Source organism: Epinephelus lanceolatus, chromosome 4, assembly GCF_041903045.1.
Source record: "Epinephelus lanceolatus isolate andai-2023 chromosome 4, ASM4190304v1, whole genome shotgun sequence".
In the NCBI taxonomy this organism is placed as follows: domain Eukaryota; kingdom Metazoa; phylum Chordata; class Actinopteri; order Perciformes; family Serranidae; genus Epinephelus; species Epinephelus lanceolatus.
Genome location: NC_135737.1, coordinates 8,066,897 through 8,091,111, shown reverse-complemented (window position 1 = coordinate 8,091,111; position 24,215 = coordinate 8,066,897). Strand labels below are relative to the sequence as shown.

At 40.5% G+C, this 24,215-nt stretch overlaps 1 protein-coding gene, 1 long non-coding RNA gene and 1 other non-coding gene across 3 annotated transcripts; 2 read left to right on the top strand and 1 right to left on the bottom strand.

The window, feature by feature from the left end:
- Positions 1-1,170: 1,170 nt before the first annotated feature.
- Positions 1,171-8,811, bottom strand: LOC144462808 (N-lysine methyltransferase KMT5A-like). Its single transcript, XM_078167479.1, has 5 exons — positions 8,643-8,811; positions 3,456-3,633; positions 2,145-2,337; positions 1,780-1,833; positions 1,171-1,197 (listed from the first exon to the last, which is right to left on the bottom strand). Exons 1-5 carry the CDS (start codon positions 8,809-8,811, stop codon positions 1,171-1,173), a joined length of 621 nt encoding a protein of 206 aa, XP_078023605.1.
- Positions 8,812-16,683: 7,872 nt separating this feature from the next.
- Positions 16,684-23,588, top strand: LOC144462720 (uncharacterized). Its single transcript, XR_013490939.1, has 2 exons — positions 16,684-17,182; positions 21,174-23,588. It is a non-coding gene; the product is annotated as an uncharacterized LOC144462720 (long non-coding RNA).
- LOC117260381 (U6 spliceosomal RNA) lies at positions 16,738-16,843 on the top strand. The gene has a single exon (XR_004501910.1). It is a non-coding gene; the product is annotated as a U6 spliceosomal RNA (small nuclear RNA).
- Positions 23,589-24,215: the final 627 nt, after the last annotated feature.

Here is a 24,215-nt window from a genome sequence, read left to right as displayed (position 1 = left end):
CTCCCTCTCCTTTCGCTAGAAGCGTCGGACCTCCCGCCTCCCGCTCCTGTCTCAAACACGGAGGTCTCCCTCTCCGCAGCTGAGCACCCACGGCGCACGCCCGGCCTGTTAAATAGCCTGTAACCACTGTGTGACACAAACTCAGTGCTTTGGTCATTAAATAATGACGGGCTTGGTTCGGGTTCGGACAGAAATATGCTGCCCGTGCCGCACTCTAACACACACACACACACAAACACACAGAAAACCGGACATTATCATCAGTTTATAAAAACCCCCCGGACGCCCGGACGGGACGTGAAAAGTGGACATGTCCGGGCAAAAGAGGATGTTTGGTCAGCCTACCTATACCTTCAAATTTACTTTTATATTTGATCACTAAACATTTAATTGCAAATATTTCAGCAGAATTTTGAAATCATCACTTCAACTTTAATTCCCTTGCTCACACAGTATATCCAATACGGCTAGGTTTGCAGTGAATCTCCTAGTAATACGCATGATGAAAAGAGTTGGGCAGACAGCAATGTTCACATTACTCACAAGAGCATCCAGTTCTGCCAGTTTCTGAGCCAGCCGTGCACGCTTTAACAGAATTGTGGTATGTTGTCTTTCTTTAGCATTTCGCTGCTCCTCTGCAATTTTTTGTCGATTGAAGCATTCCTCATGGTGCTTTCTCAGTTTGGCCATTCGAGACTATGAGGACAGCAATGAAATTAGATAAGACCTTGTTGAGCAAAGCAAACATTACCTGGAAACAAAACACTTTACAGTCAAAAATGTGCAATAGTGAAATAGTGATTACATTGAAAGATGAAAAGTGGCTGTTATTTGCCCCTGGATTGCTGCTGTTGAAGTTGATCTTATCTTCCATTACAGATGTATCCACAGGACCAGATAACAGCTAAAAGACAAAAAGCATATATGTATGCATGTGAGTGAACACTCATTGACCAATGTGAAAATGTATCTAACCATAGACCCTATGCACTATGTGAAGGAAAAAAAAACTGGTGGTTTTAGGTTGAAAACATAAATTGGTATGGGTTTGGCTCTAGAATATTGTACTGCTTGCTGATTATGCATTGCAATGTTTTGATATCCTGCAATCTGCACTTAATGATTTTACACTTGTATTGAATGCTCATTAAATTAAGTTCATGCTGTTCTCTAGAGAAGTGGTTCCACACCTGGGGTCTGTGGTGCCAGAGATCACAGGGAGTGTGCAAAACTTCTATATAAGGTATAAATATAAAAAATATTTGTTGAATTTGAAAAAAAAAAATCATAGGAACACATGTAGTGGAATAATCAGGTCTGTATAAACCCACTTAAAAAAACAAAAAACGTTGATCTGCATTTTAAAATATGAAGCTATTTAGTGGGCTTAATGTCAAGTCTGGGAACATTTTAACTACTCAGTGTTAACAAGAGACGTTCAACCAAGTTAAACTTAGTTTAGTTGTTAGTCTAGCCATACTTTTGGGGTCGTTCAAAACACACACACTTGCTACCCAAACCTAATTGGGGACGTCCGTTAGATGAAACCAGTTTGTCAGTCCAGCCATACTTGTGGTGTGGTAACTGACAGACAGAGTCCACCCCCCAACAGCAGACATACAGACATGAGAAGTACTTATAGACACAGACTACTTGGGCTGCCATAAGAGAAATGCTGGGAGGTAATTCATACTCAATCACCCACTATATACAACACAGATAACCAATAGCCGTCTCATCTCTGAGAGATTAATTAGTGTGTTATAATCTGGCTCCTACCTGAGGTCTGTCACTCTCATCTACAATCTGCTCACTGACATCAGGTGATAATTTCTGTTGGAAACAGAAACAGGATACAATTTAAGAAACCAACAAGACTTAAAATTTGAACTTAAGTGTGTGAGGATGTAGGTGGCTCCATTTATGTCACGTCTGGGAGCAACACTGCTCAGTGTTAAGAGACGTTCAATCAACTTAAATTCATGCAAGGCTTAAAGGCATCAAAAGCTGGATACCACCCAACTCTAGGAAACATTATGGAAAAGCATGTTACATTTGTACTCAAACAACCAAAACAAATTATCACAATTTAACTTTATGTAATATTTTCATCATTTGAAGGGATCCATGATATGCTGGTGTACCTGCTTGCGCCAAGGCCAGTCTGCATCCCCGTAGTTGTAAGTTACTTCCTCACCAGGGGTAATGTCTTTTATAGCAAACAAGCACAGATGTGGCATCTCACCAATATCAATAGTTTTCATCTTGCAGTTAGGCTTTTTGTTGTCATCGTTCACAAGCCTTCCAAGCGACTTGTCTTCAACTGATGCATCAAGACTTAAACAAAAGAACAATAAAGTTCAGAGTAAAAGTTGCTAACTTGGCTTGTATACAGTGTTCAGCATAGTAAGACAGTTAAAAAAATCATGTAAAATTTGGATAAAGAAAGATTGGAGAGAAGGGAAAGTTTAATTCAACAGCTGAGCAAGCCATTGACGTATGATATAAAGCTAGTGCTGGGCAATTTTCTCAGGTTCACCATCAACCGGTGTTTTTTTTCAAGATCAGTTTGAATGTTTAAGTTAGGTCTAGAGCCTTTTTTAGGCCTATTCTCCAGTAAAAAATTCCCATTAAAAATAGAGAATATCTTTGCAACTACAAGGCCTATATGAATAATCTTGGTATCAAAACAAAGGTTACCCTTGTGGGATTATTGTAGAAGTGAATGCATCACAATATCTGTTAGTGGGGCTGATTAAATCAAGATTTACGCTATATTTCAATTTTCGCCTGACAAAATGTACTTTATTTTAGAGTGAATATCCCTTTTACATGAGGCCAGTGAAGGCACACAACTCTAGAATCCAAGTGCTCATGAAGTAACCATGCTCTCTGCAGTTTTAGGAGTTTGTCGTGCATGACAGACTACACATATGTCTGGTCATACCAGTTCCACATAGTCAGGCTGCTGGTACACCCACATCAGAAAAACTGGGAAAATTTTGGAAAGAACTGTGATATGAGTTTTTGGTCAAACCACCCAGCACTATATGAAGCCAATAGCATCTTAACAAGCACAGCTTCTACACACTCCATTACAGTCAATGGCAGTGTGGTCCTCTAACATTCATTTGCATTTTGTCAAACAGAAAATAAGAAGTGCAGCATGCTGTTGTCATGTTCGTGAAGTCAAACTGCTGCACTTAGGTAGAGCCATGCCATGCAGACTAGAGACTCGAACAATTTTAAATCATCAATTTTTGATCACTACATGTGAGCCTTCTTTACCTTAGCTGTGAAAAAACTACAGGTTAGGAAGAAATTTAAATTATCAGTTGTCAGTATCAGACATGAGAGGCAGATCATTATTGTTAGGAGTATGAGCTGAAAAAAAAATCCATGTCATGCATTTCTAGATTACACATGCAAGGAAGGGCATATTCACTCTTACTTACCAATAACTTTTCCCTTTCCACTGAAAATCAAACAGAAACACTGCTTCTGTGTCATCATAGTGCCTCCAGTGAAGGGGGCTGTCTTGTTTGAGAAGGTTGCCACGGTATTCAAGCACAAAATCTCCTTTTCTGAAAGCCTCAGTAGCAAAAACACCCCGACCTTTAAAATAAGGAAAAATAAAACACCATATCAATATTTTTCATCTACTACAGCAGCATGCCACATTTTAAATCAGAAGCTATTGTTCTGGAAGCTACAGCAAAGCTGTGCAACAATATTGTGTTAGAGCAGTGGTTTCCAAATGGTGGGCCATCAGAAAAGTTCTGGTGTGCCTTGGAAGTTTTCAAAACCACAGAGTATTACTAAATTCAAAATTATACAAGTAATGAATACAAGTGTGGACATTTTTTGCTTACAAGATGCATCATAATGCAGACATGAAGACTCTGCATTGATATAGAGACAGAGCATGACCTTGTAGCAGGGAAAAAATACAGGGTGTGCAGCAGCATAGGGTGGAGTTATTTCTCTGAGCATTTAATTCATTAATACATGTATGTACAGAACCTTTAACCAAATATTACCAAAATGGCTCAAAAATACACCGGGGTGAAGTTAGTTTTAAGGTGGATATTCGACAGACATTCGCTCTGGGGGAAACTCCTCTGGACCACCCAGTCTGACTCCGAGCCGGCCACTCCAACATTTCAAGTGCACCCGTATTGCAGACTTGACAGTAAATGCAAGGAGACTTCCTGTTTTCAAAATAAAAATGTGGGATATTTGAAGCAGAGATACTGTGTTTAAAGACAAAAAAAGAAACGTATCAATATGTTCTAACAGTGGCTTTGATTCATTATATCACATGACCTAATAGATATTCAGCTAAACGTTTTCATATAAAAATTATGAATGATTTGAAAATGTAGAAAAAACAGGTGTATCTCATGCAGCCAGTGGAGTATTATGATCCTACACTGATTTTGAGTCAATTGGTCATATTTCCTGGAAGCTATTGAGCTAAAATGCTAATATTTATATATAAAAATTAATAAAAAATATTTAGAGATTTAAAATGTAAAAACAAGGGGCGTATCTCAAGCAGCCAGTGCAGTAACATGGTCCCACACTGATTTTGAGTCAATTGATCATATTTCCTGGAAGCTATTGAGCTAAAATGTTAATATTTATATAAAAATTAATAACAATTCTGAACAGATTTAAAATGTAAAAACAAGAGGCATATCTCATACAGCCAGTGGAGATTCACATTCACAGGTACACCACCAATCTCCAGAGCTACGCAGCCTTGCAGCAGCCATTCCTCCTCTCTCGTTCTCTACCTTTTCCGCCTCTCTCTCTCTCCTCCTCCGTTCTTCAATTTCACGAAGCTCTTCTGTTTACCATTTAGCTCTGCTTTCCAAAGCGCGGCCAAAATATCACGAGAACAAGCACCGATCTCATACCGTGCCTGAAATCTTGCGAGAACCAGCAGCAACAGCTGGAAGGCAGAACGGGACAGTAGCCTGAAAAGTACATTCATTTATTTTATTAAAGATTTATAGAATAATGGCTGACTTTTTGCCAGACTTCGACTTTGTGGAGGAGGAATTTGATTTTGCAGAGTTTGATGGCCGCCCTTATTTATTTGAGCCAGAATACACCGATGAAGTGCTTCATGAAATTGAAGAACGGAGGAGGAGAGAGAGAGAGGCGCAACAGGTAGAGGACGAGAGAGGAGGAATGGCTGCTGCAAGGCTGCGTAGCTCTGGAGATTGGTGGTGTACCTGTGAATGCTGTGCCCCAGTGCCCACAGAAGAGGAATGCCTCTGTTGCAAGGAATGGGACCGGTTGCAGCCTTATTTTCAAGGTCTGGATGTGACCGAGGACGAGACACCTCCACCTGGAGTAACGTTAGTATCCAGCTGGGCTTTATCTAGAGCTCACGAGATATATTTCGGCCGCGCTTTGGAAAGCAGAGCTAACATGGCAGCACACCGGTAAGGTAAGACAACACGTTTACATGTCGTTTTCTATATGTTCTCTGACATTTATCCTAACGATATGAGGTGGTCTTTGTGGAAAAAAAGCTTGTTTAGTGGACTAACTTTGCACTTGAAGTATGCCCGTTCAATTACGTTTTAACAGGTCTAATGCTACTATGCGCCCTGGCTATATCTAGGCTAACGGCAAACATGCTAACTATTATTTTTATGTCACTAGTCACTTGAAACAAATTTAGGACGATAGGAGACAGGTTGAAATAAACCGAAATTTCCCTTTAATGGGGTTTGCCATATTAATGCTGGCTCATGTGAAATAAAAAGACATAAAAAATAATAAAAAAAAAATAATAATGTTGTCACCTGAAGAACTAAAGTTTTATTTCACATTTAGAGATTAAATAACAGGCTACGGTTTGTAAATAGCTATATTCATTAATACAGTATTACTGAACAACAGTTCCTTATAGTAACGGTCCTTAAAGTCCTGGGGCCGGTCGCACCAACTGGTCTTTACTAAGCCTGGTCCTTAGAATGGACTTAAAGTCAGTTGCACCAACAGGGCTTACGCATGGTCTTAACTACGCCCAGTCTTGGTGATGCGAGTTCATGAGAAAGCGAACGTGACTATGTTTATTGCCTAGCAACGAGCGTTGCTAAGATACATTGTTAACTTTCTCCTGTTGTCACTTCACATTTTGCGGCATCATTATGGAGGATCAGCGCAAAAGGAAGGGTAATTTCACTGATAGTGAAATAAGAAAATTAATAGAGCTGTACAGTCAGCACAGAGACACACTGACAGCTAAGCAGTCAAACGTTGTCACAATCAAAAGAAAGCTGCCCATCTGGAGAGAGATCACGGAGGCCGTTAACGACTGTACAGTCTGCCTGTATGACTGGCAGCCTGCGTTCAGAGAGTGATGTCAGAAAAAAGTGGAAAGACCTTCTGAGTAAGGCGAAGAAAGATGTATCTGCGAAAAAAAATCCCTGCAACTGGTGGGGGTCCTCCCCCAAAAACATCAATATATAGCGGCATTATTGTTGATACGTTTGGAGAAGATTCCCCTGCTTTTACAAGCTTGGTCGGTGTGGAAAGTAGCAGTGTCCAGTGATGTGATCCAACTAAGTGATGAGAGCATTACTCTGAATTGTGAAGGTGTGTAACCTGTTTCACATAAACTACCCATTTAGTTTTGTATTTATTCAGGTCAGATTTAACGAATGTGCTATTTGATTTCAGACTCGACCGACGCCTCTCCTCCTCAAACCGGCAGCAGCGGAGCACCACCCAAGAAACAGAGTAGTCTGAAATGTGATGGTGTGTATTTCACATACGGTAAACTACCAGGCCCGGCGCCAGGATGAAGTTACTGAGGGGGCGCTTAAAAATTGTAATTGTCGCGCATAATGACAGCTCGTCGCCAGTGAAACACACTAAACTGCACGTCTTCTTTCATGTTTGTCTTGTGACAGATGGAGCTTATAGACAGAGGAACGGGTGGAGCAAGCAGCAGATTGTTATGAAAGCTGGTTCAGGGCATGTTCGTCCATTTATGAATAAATATGGAGTGGAAACGCTCATGCATGTGCAACAAGTTCCTACATTAATTGAGAGGCTTTACAAATATGCCGAAAATAATGTGCATATTTCTGGCTTTCTGTGTACACATTCTTATCATGTCATGAATCTACACAGTTTTGCCACTAGCCTAATCTGTCATCCATAGCTGGATGTCCCCGATTTCAAAACTCATCCATCATAAATCATCCTGCTGTCTGGATGCATGTCTGACATATCCAGCAGAAAAAAACGTGTGTGACATAGAACATAGAAAAATAAACCAGCTATATTCTGCCTTACCTTTCCTCAGTAGAGTTTCAGCCTTCTTGTTTGCTGAACTTTCTGAGTAAGCGAGGAACCACTGGCCTGGGCTGCGGTCTCTTCTGGTGTTTTGTTTTTTGTTTTTTGTTTTTTTACAAAACCACGTTCTTATATCCATCTTTGGCTTGAACTGCTTTTTGGGAAAAAAAACACACTAACGTGATGGCAAAATAAGTTGACCAAACTATTTAGCAAGCAGGCTATCTTAAATCACATACTGTGGTACGCCGTGAGGCCAGACCTAATACAACACGCAACAAACGGCGCTGTCCATGGTTCTGAAATTACCGCAAATAACAGGGGGTTATGGTGTTTCACTCTCCTCTCAAACACCATAACCCCCTGTTAAACAAAAAAACAACAACAAAAATACTGGTCGGTTGGACCAGTATTTTTGTAAACTAGTTGGTGCAACTGGCCCCTGATCTTTTTAACCTTGTGCGCATGAGCTCTGTAGTTCCAGTCTTAAAGCCCAACTTGCAGGTTGGAGACCATGGTGAATAAATGTGTAGGAAAATGATGTAGAAACTCGATAAAAACAAAAACATATACACACTACAGTGACTTTTGGGGTCGTTTTTGTGAGAGATTTTTTCTTCCGCATCTAAAAACCCACTAACCGGAAGTGACATAAGAGCGTAAGGGAGTCTGGCCGAGTTCGATTGAGTGTAACATTAATAAATATGGATCCCAGTACTAGTTTTGAGACTGAAGCGGTTGAAAATGTACATTCATATGCATATGACGGCCCACAGGCTTATTATGAGCCTGCTAGGCATCCAAGAGACCAGGAACAGATCAGGGTTAGGAGAAATAATGGCTACAAGAGAGAAATAGAGCTGTGGTGTGAGGAGAACCGGGCAGGTGTCTTGGTGAGCGACCAGCGTTAGCTAACGACAGCTAACGATGTCTAACGCTGTGTTCACATCACAACAATAAGTTTGCCATCACGTATTAGGTTATAACAAAGCTACCAATAGTTCTGCCAGTATTAGATAACTAATGCTACTTACCCATAACAGAAACTAATGCGCAAATATCAGTTTGTATCAGACGTATCTTGCTATGTGTGTTATAACTCCGCATTACGGTGTATTGATGTCCGCAGGGGAGAGAAGGAGAGAGAGAGAGAGAGAGAGAGAGAGATACGAAGATTTCCTGATAATTTTTTGTATAAGTGCTTGTGTGGGAACTGCCAGCCCATGTCCTCAGCTGTGGAGAGTATGTGCTGCAGGGAGGTGGATGCCTTCTGGACTCTGGTGGAGAATCTGACATAAATCTGACATAACATGCCTCACACTGCCCATCAACCCTCACGCTGCCTGCTCCCGTCTCAAACACGGAGGTCTCCCTCTCCGCGGAGCCCGCCCGCCCTGGCACATACCCCTGAGGCTCGGGAGACCTGTGGCTCGCGGCTCCGCACATACCCCCTCGCGGGCGAGGGCAGGCAGGCTCCACCAGAAGCATAATCCTCCTGTCCAAAATGAGCGCTGCACACGACCGCGTTTTTGGTCACAGATGAAGCAGTGACATCACGCCTCTTCACCTGCACAAAACGCACTCAGGCACGAAAACAAACTCCACTCCTTTTTCTGTCCGGAAGACGGTGGACTCTATGTCCTCACAGACTTGAGTTTGTGCAACCTGCACAAACACAATAATAATTCGGCATAATCACAAATGGTGAAATGCACTGTTAACAACCGAAAAAATACTAACTCACAAGTTTACTACCGCTCAGACTCACTACCACCTACTACTGCGCATTGGACAGAGGCAGGGTCAAGGACGCAGAGTCCCTCTCGTGACGTAGTATCAGGCGATGTTGAAAAAAAAAACATTTTTAGAAGAGGAGCTAAAAACAGTGTTGCCAACTTAGCGACTTTGTCGCTAGATTTATCAGATTTTCAGACCCCTTCAGCGACATTTTTTCAAAAAAGCAACTAGCGACAAATCTAGCGACTTTTTCTAGTGTTATTGGAGACATTTCTGGTGGCGACTCTGAAGTGAAAGCACATATCGCTCTGCAGTTCTGTTCTCAACAAGCAGCAGCGGGTGCTGCCGTGAGCCCCTCCCCCGTCCCAAAGCACTCACAAGCGGTCAGTCTCACAGAGCAGAGAGGAGATCCTCACTCCTCCGTGTCCAGACTGCAAATGAATCCCGCGTGCGCAAAGCCGCCACTGATCCCGCCCTGGCTTGCAGAGCGGCATGTAAATATAATATTTCTTCACTGTCACGCTAAAATAAATCACTGCATTTGACTCACACCCCGCCTCCTGTCAGCATCAGTCACTACTCACCTCGTCCACTGACTGTGTGTGCCTCTGCTCTGTCATGCTAATTAATAAATCGCTGCATTTGAATCACATCGCCTGTCTGTCTCAGCTTTCTGATTGTATTGTATATTATATATTGTACATTGTATATTGTATATTGTATTGTTTAAGGATTTTGGCGTCATTCACGTCTCACCTCGTCCACTGTGCTAGCTAAACAGCTCATCATGGCGCAGTCTAAGCTGTACAGCCAAAAGTACAGAAAGGAGTGGGAAGCAAACCCTGATTACAAAGGCTGGTTAAAGCAGTTTATTGGGGATAACACACGGGCATACTGCATGTATTGCAAGACTGATTTTTATGCAAAACTCAGTGACATAAAAAAACATGCTATCACTCAAAAACACATTCAAAAGGCAAAGCCTTACAGTTCCACTCAAACCAAGCTGCCATTATTTGTGAAACAAACTGGCTCCACACAAAAAGGCTGAAGCCACCATGACATTAGCCATTGCTGAGCACTGTTCCATGCTTGCATGTGACCACATTGGGGAAGCATGTAAGGCTGCTTTTTCTGACTCCACTGCTGCTACCCACTTCAAAATGCACAGGACCAAGTGCACAGAAATGATAAATGGCGTTCTAGCGCCATACTTTCTGAAAAAGTTGGTTGCAAATGTGGGTGATCAGTGTTTCAGCCTCCTCCTTGATGAGTCCACAGATGTCAGTGTTTCTAAGTACCTGGGGGTTGTGATAAGGTACTTTAGTGACACCAAACAGACAATTGTCTCAACTTTTCTGGGGCTTGTTGAGTTGGAGGGAGGAGATGCCAGATCTATAGCGCGTGCTGTTGTGGCTTTCCTGGAGAAGTGCTGTCTCAAAAAAAGAGAAACTCCAGGGGATAGGGACTGACAATGCCTCTGTTATGACAGGTATTAATAAAGGGGTCCATAAAGTCCTGAAGGAGGAGTATGGGCTCAAAAATCTCATCCTCATTCACTGTGTGTGTCATTCTCTGCAACTTGCCGTTAGTCATGCTTCAAATGACACCCTCCCCCGTAGTGTGGAGTACTTGGTACGGGAGACCTATAACTGGTTTTCTGTGTCTCCAAAGCGGAGGGAGGCCTACAAGGCCATATATGAGACCATTAACTGTGGGGAGAAACCCTTACAAATAACCAAAGTGTGTGCCACCCGTTGGCTCTCCATCGAACCAGTGGTTTCACGCATTTTGGACCAGTGGGAGGAGCTGAAACTGCATTTTGCAGTCACCAAGTCCAGTGAACACTGCTACATGGCTGAGGTTTTACACTCCATGTACAGTGATCCACAGAACATTGATAAAGTCCGTGAGTAGCAAGGTGCTGAATCCACTGCCGAATGTTAATGTCCTCAAAGGGCCAATTTATGGATACATCAGTCCGAAACCATACCTTGGTTACCTTTTTGAGTCCAAGGCAGCTGAGCTCCACCTTGCACCTGAGGAGGAGAACAACGTCAGAAAGCGATGTGTAGCCTTCACCATCTCCCTCACAAAAGAGCTGAGGATGAGACTGCCGGACAACATTGAAGCACTGCGGTACATGTCAGTTTTCAATGTGGAGGAAACTATAAAGCACAATAAGAGCCCTCGAGAAATTGAAAAAATAGCCAAGCTCCTTGCCTACTCTCCTCCAGATATAGACAGGATTGTCCAGCAATGGTGTGTCATCCATCTTAGGAAATGGAATGAAACAAAAAACACAGTGGGTTTCTGTAGTGAGATTTGGAAGTTCAGGGATGCAGCTGATGTCAATCCGTTTCAGGAACTTGCCATGGCTGCTGTGTCTGTGTTGTCCATGCCACACTATAATGCTGAAGTCGAGAGATTATTCAGCCAGATGAGTGTGGTAAAAAGCAAACTGCGAAATCGGATGTCCTTGCAGACCCTTAACTCCATCCTATATGTCTGATATGGTTTGAAGCTGTCTGATGAGGCTTGCTATGAGCACAAGCTGCCTGATAATGTTTTGCAGCTTTTCGGCACATCAGCTGCGTATTCATTTAAGTCAGCTCCCTCAGTTGCTGAACCTGCCGCAGAAAGCCTTGACCAAAATGAAGATGACCTACTCTTTCTGTGAGCCAGCGCAGCATGTTTGTGTGGAGGGGGGTCTGAAAAACAAACAACCTGAATTAGAACCAGACCATTTTTTCACATTGCCATTGTTGTTTTCTATTGTCTCTTTTTGTTGTTGAAGTTAACTCAACTCAACTCAACTCAAACTTTATTTATAAAGCACATTTAAAACAACCAAGGTTGACCAAAGTGCTGAACAGGTCAATAGAAATAAACAAGCAAATACAATGAGGTACCTAATAGTACACCACAATAATAACCATAAGATACATAAAATACAATACAATAAAATAAAATACAAGAGTTATAAAATAAGATAAAAATAAGATAAAATGTTTGGGTGTCCAGCTCAACCTGAGTTAAAAGCCTGAGAGAAGAAGTGGGTTTTAAGAAAAGACTTAAAAACCTCTAGGGTCTGGGCAGACCTAATGTGCAGGGGCAGGCTATTCCAGAGCCTAGGGGCAGCCGCCCCAAAGGCTCTGTCACCTCTGGTCTTCAGCCTAGTCCTAGGAGTAGCCAGTAATAGCTGACTGGCTGATCTCAAGGCTCTGGAGGGAGCATGAAAGTGCAGGAGTTTGGTTAAATAAGAGGGTGCCAGCCCATTTAGGGCTTTAAAAACAATCAATAAAATCTTAAAATCAATTCTAAAACGCACTGGAAGCCAGTGGAGCGAGGCCAAGATTGGTGTGATGTGTTCGTGTTTACGCTTTCCAGTGAGGAGGCGAGCTGCTGCATTCTGGACAAGCTGTAGACGGTGTAGCAGTGACTGGTCAATACCGACATAAAGTGAGTTACAGTAGTCCAGACGTGAGGTTATAAAAGCATGGATTACCCTCTCTAGATTTTGGGGGGAGAGATAGCCCTTTGCTTTAACTAAAAGCCTGAGTTGATAAAAGCTGGTTTGTATTACTGATCTAACTTGTTTATCAAATTTAAAAGCACTGTCAAAGGTCACACCGAGATTTTTAACAGGGGAACGGATGTTAGGAGTGAAGGGGCCCAGAAAATCAGGGGAGTAATCAGAGGGGTCACATCCAAACATAATGATCTCTGTTTTATCCTCATTGAGATTTAAAAAGTTAGTGTCCATCCAGGATTTGACATCTTTTAAACATTCTAGCAGTGGCTGTACAGAATCCTTGCTAATGGATTTAAGGGGCAGATATATCTGTACATCATCTGCAAAACAGTGAAAAGGTATATTGTGTTTCTTAAAAATCAACCCTAATGGCAGCATATAGAGCAAGAAGAGGATGGGGCCCAAAATGGAGCCTTGGGGGACACCGGAGGTGAGAGGAGCCGTAGCTGAGTTGAATTCCCCTAATTTAACTGAGAAGTTCCGATCAGTGAGGTAGGACTGAAACCATAGAAGGGCAGTACCTGTGATACCTACCCACTGTTCCAGGCGAGACAGGAGGATCCTATGATCTACAGTATCAAGTTAAAAGTTAAAGTTAAAACCATCTATACAAAAAATGTTAAAGTTATGGAAACAAATGTTCATATTTTACTGTGCCTTGTTGTACGCTCCTACTGTAAGTGGAGCATATGTTAGAAACCAAATCAAACTAAAGCTAACAAAAAAAAAAAAACCCTTAAAAAAAAAAAACCAAAGTAACTCTGCCAGAGTGTCTCTTTTGGATCACTTTGCCGGTCCCAAGCCCAGATAAAAGAGGAGGGTTGGAAGTAGAGCTAGCAATTCCACCCTACTTAACAGCCTTTTGATTCAATTTGATAGTCTAATAGGGTGACCATATTTTTATTTCCAAAACATGCTTTCAACATTTTCTTTGTTATGCATGAAATAATCTCTCTTTAACATGTATCAACGGTACAAAAATAAAATTAAAATTATAATCTCCGGAATGAAATAATCACATAAATAATGCCTCTTCTGTTTTATAAAATCAACCTATAACAAAGTAATAGCTCTCTTTTCAAGTCTTACTGTGGAAAAAATGAAATAATGTTATATATAAATAACACCTCTTCTGTATTAGAAAATCTAACAAAATATATGTAATAATGTAAATAATACACATGCGCCCCACAAAGACATGACCGGGCAAAAGAGGACGTTTGGTCACCCTAGTTTGCACCCAGTGCACTCCGCCTCCCATATGTCCCGACCGGGACCGTAAGTGGGGACTTTTTTTAATGTATTCATCTGTAAAGCTAGACTTACGCTTTGGCATTTTGTCATGAGGCAATGCTGCTCCGATGTTTGCTCCCTCTGTTTGTGAGCGTAGCAGAGCCACCCACAAGACAGCCTGTTGGAGATTATGTCACACTCAACAACTGTAGTATTCTCTGCAAAGTGCCAGTCAATTGAAGTAATTTACATACTTAATGGTCTCGTAAAAAATAATGACCCACGTGGGTCTAGACAAAGCATTAAAATCATGAAGTTATTTTGAGAAGTGATGGCCTATTTCAATGGCAAAAAAGAATAAAGAATCAACAGAAGAAAGTTCATTTGTAGCTCTAAACATATTTAGGGTGTTTTTCACTCACTTTTTGTCTCTCCCACGACGTTAGACACTCTCCTACAGCACTCCACGTCCGTTACACACACGGTCAATCAATTATGCAAATTAAGTGATGACGTCATTTAGCGACTTCTAGCGACTTTTAGGACAGCCAATAGCTACTTTGCTTACTGAGGAGTTGGCAACACTGGCTAAAAAGAGACACTTTTTCCTCTGAATTTGTGCCCTTATGTCATGTAAACCATAATCAATTCTGAATTAACTTCTCATATAGTAATTTTCAGACAAGGTTATGTATATATTTTTTAAAAAAATTTAACCTGCAAGTTGCACTTTCAGTCTGATAGTTATTGATGGGCCGTGTGATTGGCTGACTGATCGGAGTGATGGGCGACTTCCATCGAGCAACATGTTTAGTAAAGTCGTGGTCGAAGTGGACACCGAGTTTTACGGCTTTACACGTAAAGCCTTAAGTCTGAATTTTAAAAAATCCTGATTCATGTTTGTCAATTTGGAATTATTTCAGATTTTCTGAATGGGATACGGTTTGGCAATTTACACGCACACAATATAACGACATATTTCGTGGATTAATTATTGCTAAAACAATACAACAATTGACATCAAGGACGTTGTTGTGACTTATGTTTCACAATAGTTTTGTGTGTTTCCCTCATTCCGCAGGTGCTGCAGTCAGACACACCTCTCTCTATGAGGAAGCCAGAGCACAAGCTGGTCATACACTGACACCTGCTGGTGAGTTTGTCAAACTGCATTGAATTTCCTCGGCTTTCTCTGCTGTGTATTTTACAAGTTTTAGGGAATTTAATGGGTTTGGCCTATGCTACACCCCTCCACCAAATTTCGTAAAATCGGGCCAGTAGTTTTTCCGTGATTGTCCAGACGAACAAACAAACAAATAAACCGAACTGAAAACACAACTTACGTGGTGGAGGTAATAACTGTTTTTAAAAGTTACAATCAAATTAAAGCAAGAGCTCACTGGTGTGTTGGTTGTTTGCCGAATTTTCTAGTCTAAAGTCTCGACTAAAAAAATCTTGATCTGTGTTTGTAGGAATGAAAACTCTTTATGTAAAAGCAAAACAAATACAAACTGAGATTTTATTAATGGACTCCGCGGCGGCGATTTGCGCTCAGTTAATATAATGGCATGTTTCTGGATTTGTTATCGGTAAACATGACAACAATGCAAATCTGGGACTCATTCATATAAATAAGTTGCTGTGACTCGTGTTATAGGCTATTTTGTGTTTTCCTCCAAACTTCATTGGAACCTTTGAATGATAGCTCCGACCTACGCTGTGTATTTAGATAAGTTGTTGTGACTCATATTTGATATAATTGTGTGCGTTTTCCTGCAGGTCCTGCCGGCTGACCTCAGCACAGCAGCGCCCCCCACTCCACAGACTGGTCTAAGGCTGACACCTGGTGGTGAGTTTGTAGAACTGCATTGGAATTTTTTGAATGAAAACAGGAAGTAGGAAAGAACCACACAGATGTGAAAATAAATAAATAACACAGTTTAATCACTTAAAAACAGTCTTGGCTGTTTTACTAAAATACCTTGACTGTGAAATGTGGAGCTTTTGGGAACACTGGAAGACTGACTGTAAATGATTGTGAATGAGGTGAAGCAGCACTCCCCTCCGTCTCTTCAATCTTGAGAATGTGGGCAAATAAACCCTGTTAGATTTTGAAGAGTTTATCCGCAGCCGTCCTGCAACAGAACAACACGATGCAGACATGAAGCTTCAGCTGTAAACACCATGGTGTTTCCTCTCCTTCTGCTCAGAGTTGACTTCTTCGTGAACACACACATACAGCTCTTGTTTGTAGGCTTGTTTCTGATGGTCTCCATCCTTCTGTCTCTGTCCTTCTGCTCAGGCTTCAATACCAGCAGCTGAGGAGCGGCTTCAGGAGTCCATGCTGTAGCTCCAGCTAACTGTCTGCGTTCAGCCGAGGAGGTTGTTGCTGCCGTGAGTGTTAGAACAGATAGCGTGTTTCAGCCTGTGTGTCTCTGTGTGCCTCCCCTCCTCCCCCGTCCCTCTCTCTGTCTCTCTGTGTGTGTTCAGGGGAGGGTTAGCAGATACTGGAGCTCAGTGGGGGTTTCTGGGGGAGGTCAAAGTGCCTCTGGGAGGAATGCAGCAGGAAGAGGGAGGAGCGGTGAGTAGGCCTTTTGTTCTCTCGCTTGTAGCACACCAATCCTGGCTGTGTGACGTAAAGGCTCATTGAGCATATTTCCCATCAGCCCCTTGAGTTCTTCAACAGGGCTGACAGGACCTACGGTGGGTCTGACCGGGTCAGACTGGGTCACTACACCCAGATAGCTCTCAGCACACACTCCACACTTCTCTACACTCTTATTATTAATGTTTAAAAGCTATCTCAATACAATTTTCACTGCTTTCAGCATCTTCTTGTTCTTACACCATGACAGGGACCTCTCCGGGGTCACAGCCCCCTAAATACCCCCCAGAATCAGGGCTCTGTTGTGTTACTTCGGTAGCACATATACTAAAATTGGAACGATACAGAGAAGATTAGCATGGCCCCTGCGCAAGGATGACACGCAAATTCGTGAAGCGTTCCTCATTATATCCCTCTTTTCTCCTGGTTTCTAATGATTTATTAATGATTTTATATGATTTTTTATAATATCTGACTGTATTTGGATGAAACAGCGCCGCCGCGGCGGCCTGAGTCACTGCAGCTGCAGAGCGCAGAGCTGCAGAGCAACAGAGCGGAGCAGCTCTCTCTGCAAGACTTTGCCCAAAAAACTCTTTAAACTCTGTTTATCTGAGCAAAACTACAGTTAAACCTGCTCAAATATGATCTTTCATCACTTTACTGTCGGCAGGTGTGGATCTAAAACCTTTCTGTTGTTTTTTTGTGGGGGAGAAAATACCCGACGGGACCCGGACGCTGTGTTTTCAGAGGTAAACTTTACATTTCTGCTCGCAAACTTCATTCAGCCGTTATTTTCACCACTTACCTTGTATTTTGTCTAAAGACACCGTGTTCATGTTCAGATTATTGTAGAGAAACGGTGTCTTTCGAATCTCGCCAGATGTGAAAGTCAGGACTCGGTTTTCAGAGGCAGACATTTATAACGTTAAATTCATCCAAACTTGTCTTTTCCGGTGTTTATTCACTAAACTTGCGTCCAGATAAACGTCTGTGCTCATCATATGTTTTTCTGTCTGTGAAATAAAAAGTGTCCACGAATAAAGTCCGGATTACAGTCAGCTGTAACACTGCTGTTTCAGCTCCCAGTCTTTTCTTTCGTTTCCAACTTCATTCAAACTCGATATTGTCACCATTTCTGACCTTAGGACTGTATGTTGTCTAGAAAACCCCATGTACGTCGTAAGATTCATCTAGAGAAATTGTGGCCTCAAAACATAATCGCTAAATGTAAAATTCTGTTTTCAGAGGTAAACTTTACATATCCGCTGTCAACTCATTGCAAATGTCTAAAAACATCGTGGACATGTTTAGATCCCTGCGCAGAAACTATGTCCTAAATATAAATATTAAAATTCTATTTTCAGAGGTAAACCTTACATTTCTGCTCTCAAACTTTATTGAAACACGGTATTTCCACCACAAATGTTGTCTAGAAAAGATAAAGTTTCTTGTAGGGAAACTGTATCCTCAAAATCTATCACGAAATGTCAAAGTCAGTAGGCCTACTCATTTTTCAGACGAAAACATTCGCCTTTAAATTCATCCAAACCTCTTCTCTGAAGCTTATTCACTAACATCATGCCCACATAACATTCTGTAGCCTACGTGTTGTTTGTCAGGTGGAGAGTCTCTGTCCATGAAATGAAACATTAACCGTAGATAAAGTCAGGATGACAGTCAGTTGTAACGCTGCTGTTTCAGTCTTTTCAGGTCTCAAACAAACTTCTTGTCATCGTTTCATTGCTAAAATCTGTTCTAGAACATGTTTTGTGTCGTACAACAAAACCTGCTGTTTAAAATCCGCTGTGGTAAAGCTGTGAAGAGGAGCAGAACACCCTGTGAGAGAAACTGGCTGTTTTCTCCACCAAACCTCGTTCTGAAAAAGTTGTTTTTTAACATGTCTGTCTGATTGAATCCTGACTGACAGTTTTCCTGTTTGAGTTCTATGTTAGTGACAGTTTGTGGGCCTGAAACAAAACAGTTACACAAAGTATGAATATTATTTCGTTATCCTATGATTGTATGTTTGCTGAAATTGAAGTAGGGTTGCACAATATTATCGGCACGTCATCAGTATCAATATTGACTATAAGGCTATCAGAATTGGCCAACATGGTTTTTCTTATTTTGCACAATGAATGACTAGTACATACACTGAAAAGCATTCTATTTCATGTCTCCATCTGCTGCTGGGCCATCACGATAAGAGTATGCATGTGATGTTAATTCCACTACAGAAGAGACTTGATCACTTAAAATCAGATAGGGAAAAAAATGGATGTAGTAGATATCGGTATTGGTTATCGGTCATTGGTCAAATAAGTTATGTATCGGCGTATCGGATATCGGCAAAAAATCCAATATTGTGCATCCCTAAATTGAGGAGCAGCTCTGTGCAGTTCAGAAAACTTCTTTTAGTAGATGTTCAGGATGACGTTTTGTGCAGTGAAACAGCAGTATTTGTATAACTGAACAGTTTCTGAGTGGAGTTCTGTTACACACAGTCTTAGATGATTTTTTAAGGTAATGCATTAAGACAATAGACTTCTGGTGGCATCCATCAAAGTAAAAGCCCAGCTCCGACATGCAAAGGATTTTAGTGAAACATTAAGTGAGAAGAGTCACCTTAAAAAAAACAAGGTGAGGTGATGTAACAATGGTGACTACAGTCATGTCATTGTGCCTCTTAGTTGTGGTTCACATGGGAGATGTTTCTACATATAAAGGGTCACTTTGCTAAAACAGATTTCTCTGTTTTTGTTTTATTTTTCCCCAAATCTTTTTTTGCAGTTCAGGGAACATCAGTCATCTCGTGTTAATTCATTTAAACAGTGGCCTTTATGACGTCCCTTTGGCTTTGAGATGTCTTTTCTTAAGTTAGAAAAGATGAGATTTTTAGTGAAAGGCAGCTTTGCAAAATGTTTTTTCATGAATGGAATTCTTTTAGAAATGATTTTAATTCTTTCCAAACTTTGCCACCTGACTAATCCCCCCTTCCTGTCTTTTTTAATTTCAATTTTTAAATCATTTTTCAAAAATTATGTATTCCAGTTTATTCAGTTCACACTCTTTCATCTTCCCATTCATTGTTATTAGTATGTCTTTACATTGATATACTCATATACACCTCAGTTATTGTCATCTTGTAGGCTATTGTTAAGTTCAGGGCTGCACCTAAAGATTTTTATTTATTTTTGTATAGATTAATCCAACGATTATTTTTTCTATTAGTCGACTAATCTGATGACTAATTTATTGATTATTCTAAAGATTTTTTTCATTACTCGATTAATATTTCAATCAATTCACCCAAAAATAAATATCAGAAACTTGTCTCATTAATATTTATTTTTTTCCAACCGTCTTCTCTTAAACGATAACCATAATAGTGGCATATTTTAAAATAAGTGTAATTTTCATGATAATAATAATAATAATAATAATAATAGACCCTACTTGTATGATATCTGTTCAGAAACATTCTGGACCTCAGATTCAAAAGGACTGCTGTGACACATACATTATTTTAATCACTGTATATTACAGCAACCCTTTCCCTGGACTGAAGAATCAGTATTTTTAACTGAAGTACTTGACTTTGAACTTAAGATGCATATGACATGAATTTTTTTTTTTTTCATCACTGAAGTAATATGCAGTTCAGATAATCACTGTCAGATGTATTTTTGCGTTAGTGTGTGAGGAAATAACTGAAACAATTAACACACTAACAGTCTGTAACCTTAAAGTCAATTTCTTACTCCTACATGGCTGTTGAGTGAGCAGAGAATATGAAATATTCCAACAATGTTAGATGACACATGGCGCTAATGTTAGCAGCTGAGCAGAGAGTTTAAGTGACTACTATGCACAGAGTCCATGCAAAGCAGCTGTATTCCTGTGATAAGTCATTTCCAATTTGTGGGTGCTATTTTTTAGCTGCAGTTTGTTCTCTGGAGGAAACCATGCTTTGACGGGACACAGAGTACTTTATTGCCGATGCATGTTATGTAAATCTCCGTATTTCCGTAAGCGATTACATCAATGAATTGCCCCAGGCCCTAGGTAATTTCCATACAGAGACAATGTCTTCATGTTCTTGGTGACGGGTGGGTGGGGTACTGCTTTGAGGCCTCTTGGGACATTGATTTCACAACAAAAATGGAAGACTCTTACAATTTTAATCTTAAGTGTTTTTGGAATTCCAAATAAAAACATCAATAAAAACAAAAATCAGTGGCCATTATCTGTTTTATCAACAGAAGTCTTCATATGCTGGGGTGCCGGTGGCTTAGTGGCAGAGCAGGCACCCCATGTACAAGGCTGTTGCCGCAGCGGCCCGGGCTCAGCTCCAGCCTGTGGCCCTTTGCTGCATGTCACTCCCTCTCTCTCTCCCCCCTCTTCACACTTGTCTGTCCTATACATTAAAGGCTTAAAAGCCCCCCAAAAAATATCTTTAAAAAAAAAAAAAGAAGTCTTCGTATGTTGACACGTGGGGGATGTAGTTTGTCACAAACAACATGACAGGAAACACTGAAGTTTAAAAGTGGGACTAAGAAAGTTTTCTGTCCAAAACAAACCATCACATCTGGACTCAGTGAGGACTTTTTGTTTTCTTCTTCAGGGACTCTGTAATGTGTATTGGCTCTAGAAACTGTGTTCCTGTAATTTGTTGACTCTCTGTAAGCTTTGGTTTTACTAGTTTGATGACAGTTTGTGTGAATTCTTGTTTTATTCTAGATATCCGTCTGACTGCTTCATCCTCTTCTTCCTCGCCTTCCTCCCAGACTCCAGCCAGTCAGCTCCACCGTCCACCGAGGCGCCACCATGTTCTGTCATGTCTACACTCCTGTTCAGCCTCAACACAGAGGACAAGTAGCAGCTCAGATCTGAGATGTTCAGGTATCAAGTACTCTGGCAGCACAGTTATTACTGACACCACTAACTCCAACAACCACATCAGGAGGGAAATCCGGTTTTGTAGGCTGGTGTGAGAAAAATTATCTGGATCTAAATCCAGCACATCCAGAGAAATGTTGGTGGACTTCAGGAGAGAGCAGCCCCCTGCCTGCCCTGACTCTGCAGGTAAAGGGTCAGACCACAGAGTGCGCTGAGGAGTTTAAACTCGGCATTATCCATAAGAAACATAGTGTAAAGACGACACCAAACACACCTGACTACTCCTACCACAACCTCCTCATAAGATTAAGTTCTTCATGGAAAAAAAGAAATTTAAATCTGAGGAAATATGAATAAAAGAATTATTTGTTTTGGTGGAGCTTCTACAGCAGAGTAAACTCGGAAAGTTTAATACATTTATTAAATTTAATACATTTATTATGTTCATCCTGCAAAGGTCACTGTCCAAAACCATAAGTACAACTGTAATGTTTATTATTATCATCATCATAGCTTTTGCCTGTAGTATAATAACATCTGATATTCCTACATTATTACATATCTGTATTTTACAAAATGGATTTTGATAAACTGTAACTCAATATCACTTTTTCAGTGAAGTATCAGACCCACAGGAGACTTAAGCACACAGTTTGTTGACAACCTGCATTGATAATGTACATTACATCAGCAAGTATTACTGAATATATATCCAGTCATAGTATGGTGCTATAAGTTTAGTTACTGTCTCTGTATGTATGTATACATATATATATATGTGTTAGGGTTGTCAAAAGTATCGATACTCTGAAAAGTATCGATACTCAAACACTGTATCCGGATACAATACTAATTTACAAAAGTATCGATACTAACAGTGCATGCCACCTCAGCGCCTGTCGGGTGCACGCGACGGGTCCGACAGACACGCGCTGTGCAGGTAGCGTCTGGCAGGTACAGAGCCCTCGCTGCAACCCGGCTTGTTGTCGTCGCTGTGCATGCATGCACACATTTCTGTTGCTGTAATATGGCCAGCGTGGCTGCAGGAGGATCAGAGCAGCCAGTTTTGGTCAAAAATGATAAAGGAAAAAGCGCTCTTTGGAAATATTTAGTGAAGTGAACACAGCACGCTGCAGACGGCAGGTACAGCCCCTCCCCTCACTAGCAGCTGAGCAGCTGGTGTCACCAGCATCAAACTAAAATATAACTTCTAACATTAATGAGGGAGCTAAGTAGAAAACTTTATCAGTCATGCCCGTCTGTAACATTAAAAGACAATGTTAGTTTAACAGGACAACACAATTATGTGTGTCTGAAAAGTTATGTTAACTGCAAAGTCACAGATTGATGCTGAAAAAATGTTTGGTTTCTCCCGTAACCCCTGGTTCTCTGATCACATAGTGAGGTAGAAACAGGAGCATCCTGAGCCTAAACTACCAACTCTATTTGATCAGCAATGAAAATATGGTGCCAATTCACCAGAAGCACAGAAAATAAACAGGGCTGTAGATAAATACATTTGTATGGACAGATCTTGTTTCTGGTTGTTATTTGTTTTGGGGGGATTTTTTGTTGTTATCATTGATGTTACTGTTCTGATCTTTATTTAAAAAATGACATGCCTCTTAATTTTTTGCTGCTGTATCGAAAATGGTTTCGAGTATTGAATATTTTCCTGGGTATCGATATCGAGTTTGAAATTTTAGTATCGTGACAACCCTAACACACACACACACACACACACACACACACACACATATATATATATATATATATATATAGTATGGAGCTATATGAGTTTAGTTACTGTCTGTATATATTCAGTATGGTGCTATATGAGTTTAGTTACTGTTTTTAGTTTTCTTGACACCACCATTAACAACAGAACAACACTGATATATTCTGACATAGTGTCAACAACTACAGCAAAAGTTCAAACAGGAAATATCAAAGTGACTTTTATTTTTAAGGACTATATTAGAAGTGGTTTAACGAGATGTGTGTTGACTTGATGATGTGAAAATTCTCAGGGACAGAAGAACAGGCCAAGAGGAGAACTGATTTATTCATTGTTTTATATTATACAGTATTTATTATGTATTGTACTATATTTGATATTCTGTGATATAGTGCTGTATTATACTTTAAATTATATTTCTACGTTTCATCTTACATTTCATGTTACACCCATCGTACACTATTGTTTTTACCACGCTTGTTTTTCTCAATAAAATAAAAAATCTTTGAACTTTTTAATGTCTGATTATCTGTCATTACAAAACCTCTGACATGTCGACATGACATTTAACTATAACACTAATCAATAAAACACTACATGATGACTCGTGCTGCTGCTGACACCGTAAAGGTTTATTTAATCTATCAGTTGATGTTGACCCCCTCTGAATATGCACCATTTAATCATCTAAAGCCTTGTTTTTAGCTGTCCCAGATGTGTGATCGGTGATGATGAGACCTGAAAATGTTTAAAATGAGAGTAAAGACCCTGTCAACACAACATGAGGTACATTATATTATTTATTTAAAGGGAAAAATAGCACAAAACAAAAGAAGCCACCCAAAAACTTTACAAAAATATATTTTGGTAGTATTGATGTAAATATTTAATAGATAGAAACAAGAATGTGCTACATTGTAAAGAGTCATTTCTGGGTGGATAAATGTGAAGCACTGATAAATATTTTGTACTCTGTAGGGACATAAAGCTGACTTAGTCAGCTGTTTAGTTAAAAAAACTAAACAAAACAATGTGACCCACACAAAGTGTAGTCACGTTTATCTTATGTTTTTTTTATGGAAAACGGGCTCAGTTTTGGGGTTTAGTAGTCTGTATGTTTTGAATGGATTAGTGTTGGATCTTAT

Excerpts from the sequence above, each read along its gene's own strand:
- LOC144462808 (XM_078167479.1), bottom strand. The coding sequence starts at position 8,811 with ATGCTTCTGGTGGAGCCTGCCTGCCCTCGCCCGCGAGGGGGTATGTGC. Across the intron at positions 1,834-2,144 it reads ACTGGCCTTGGCGCAAGCAG|AAATTATCACCTGATGTCAG; the intron begins GTACACCAGCAT and ends TGTTTCCAACAG. Across the intron at positions 1,198-1,779 it reads ATGAGAGTGACAGACCTCAG|ACCCCAGGTGTGGAACCACT; the intron begins GTAGGAGCCAGA and ends CTGGCACCACAG.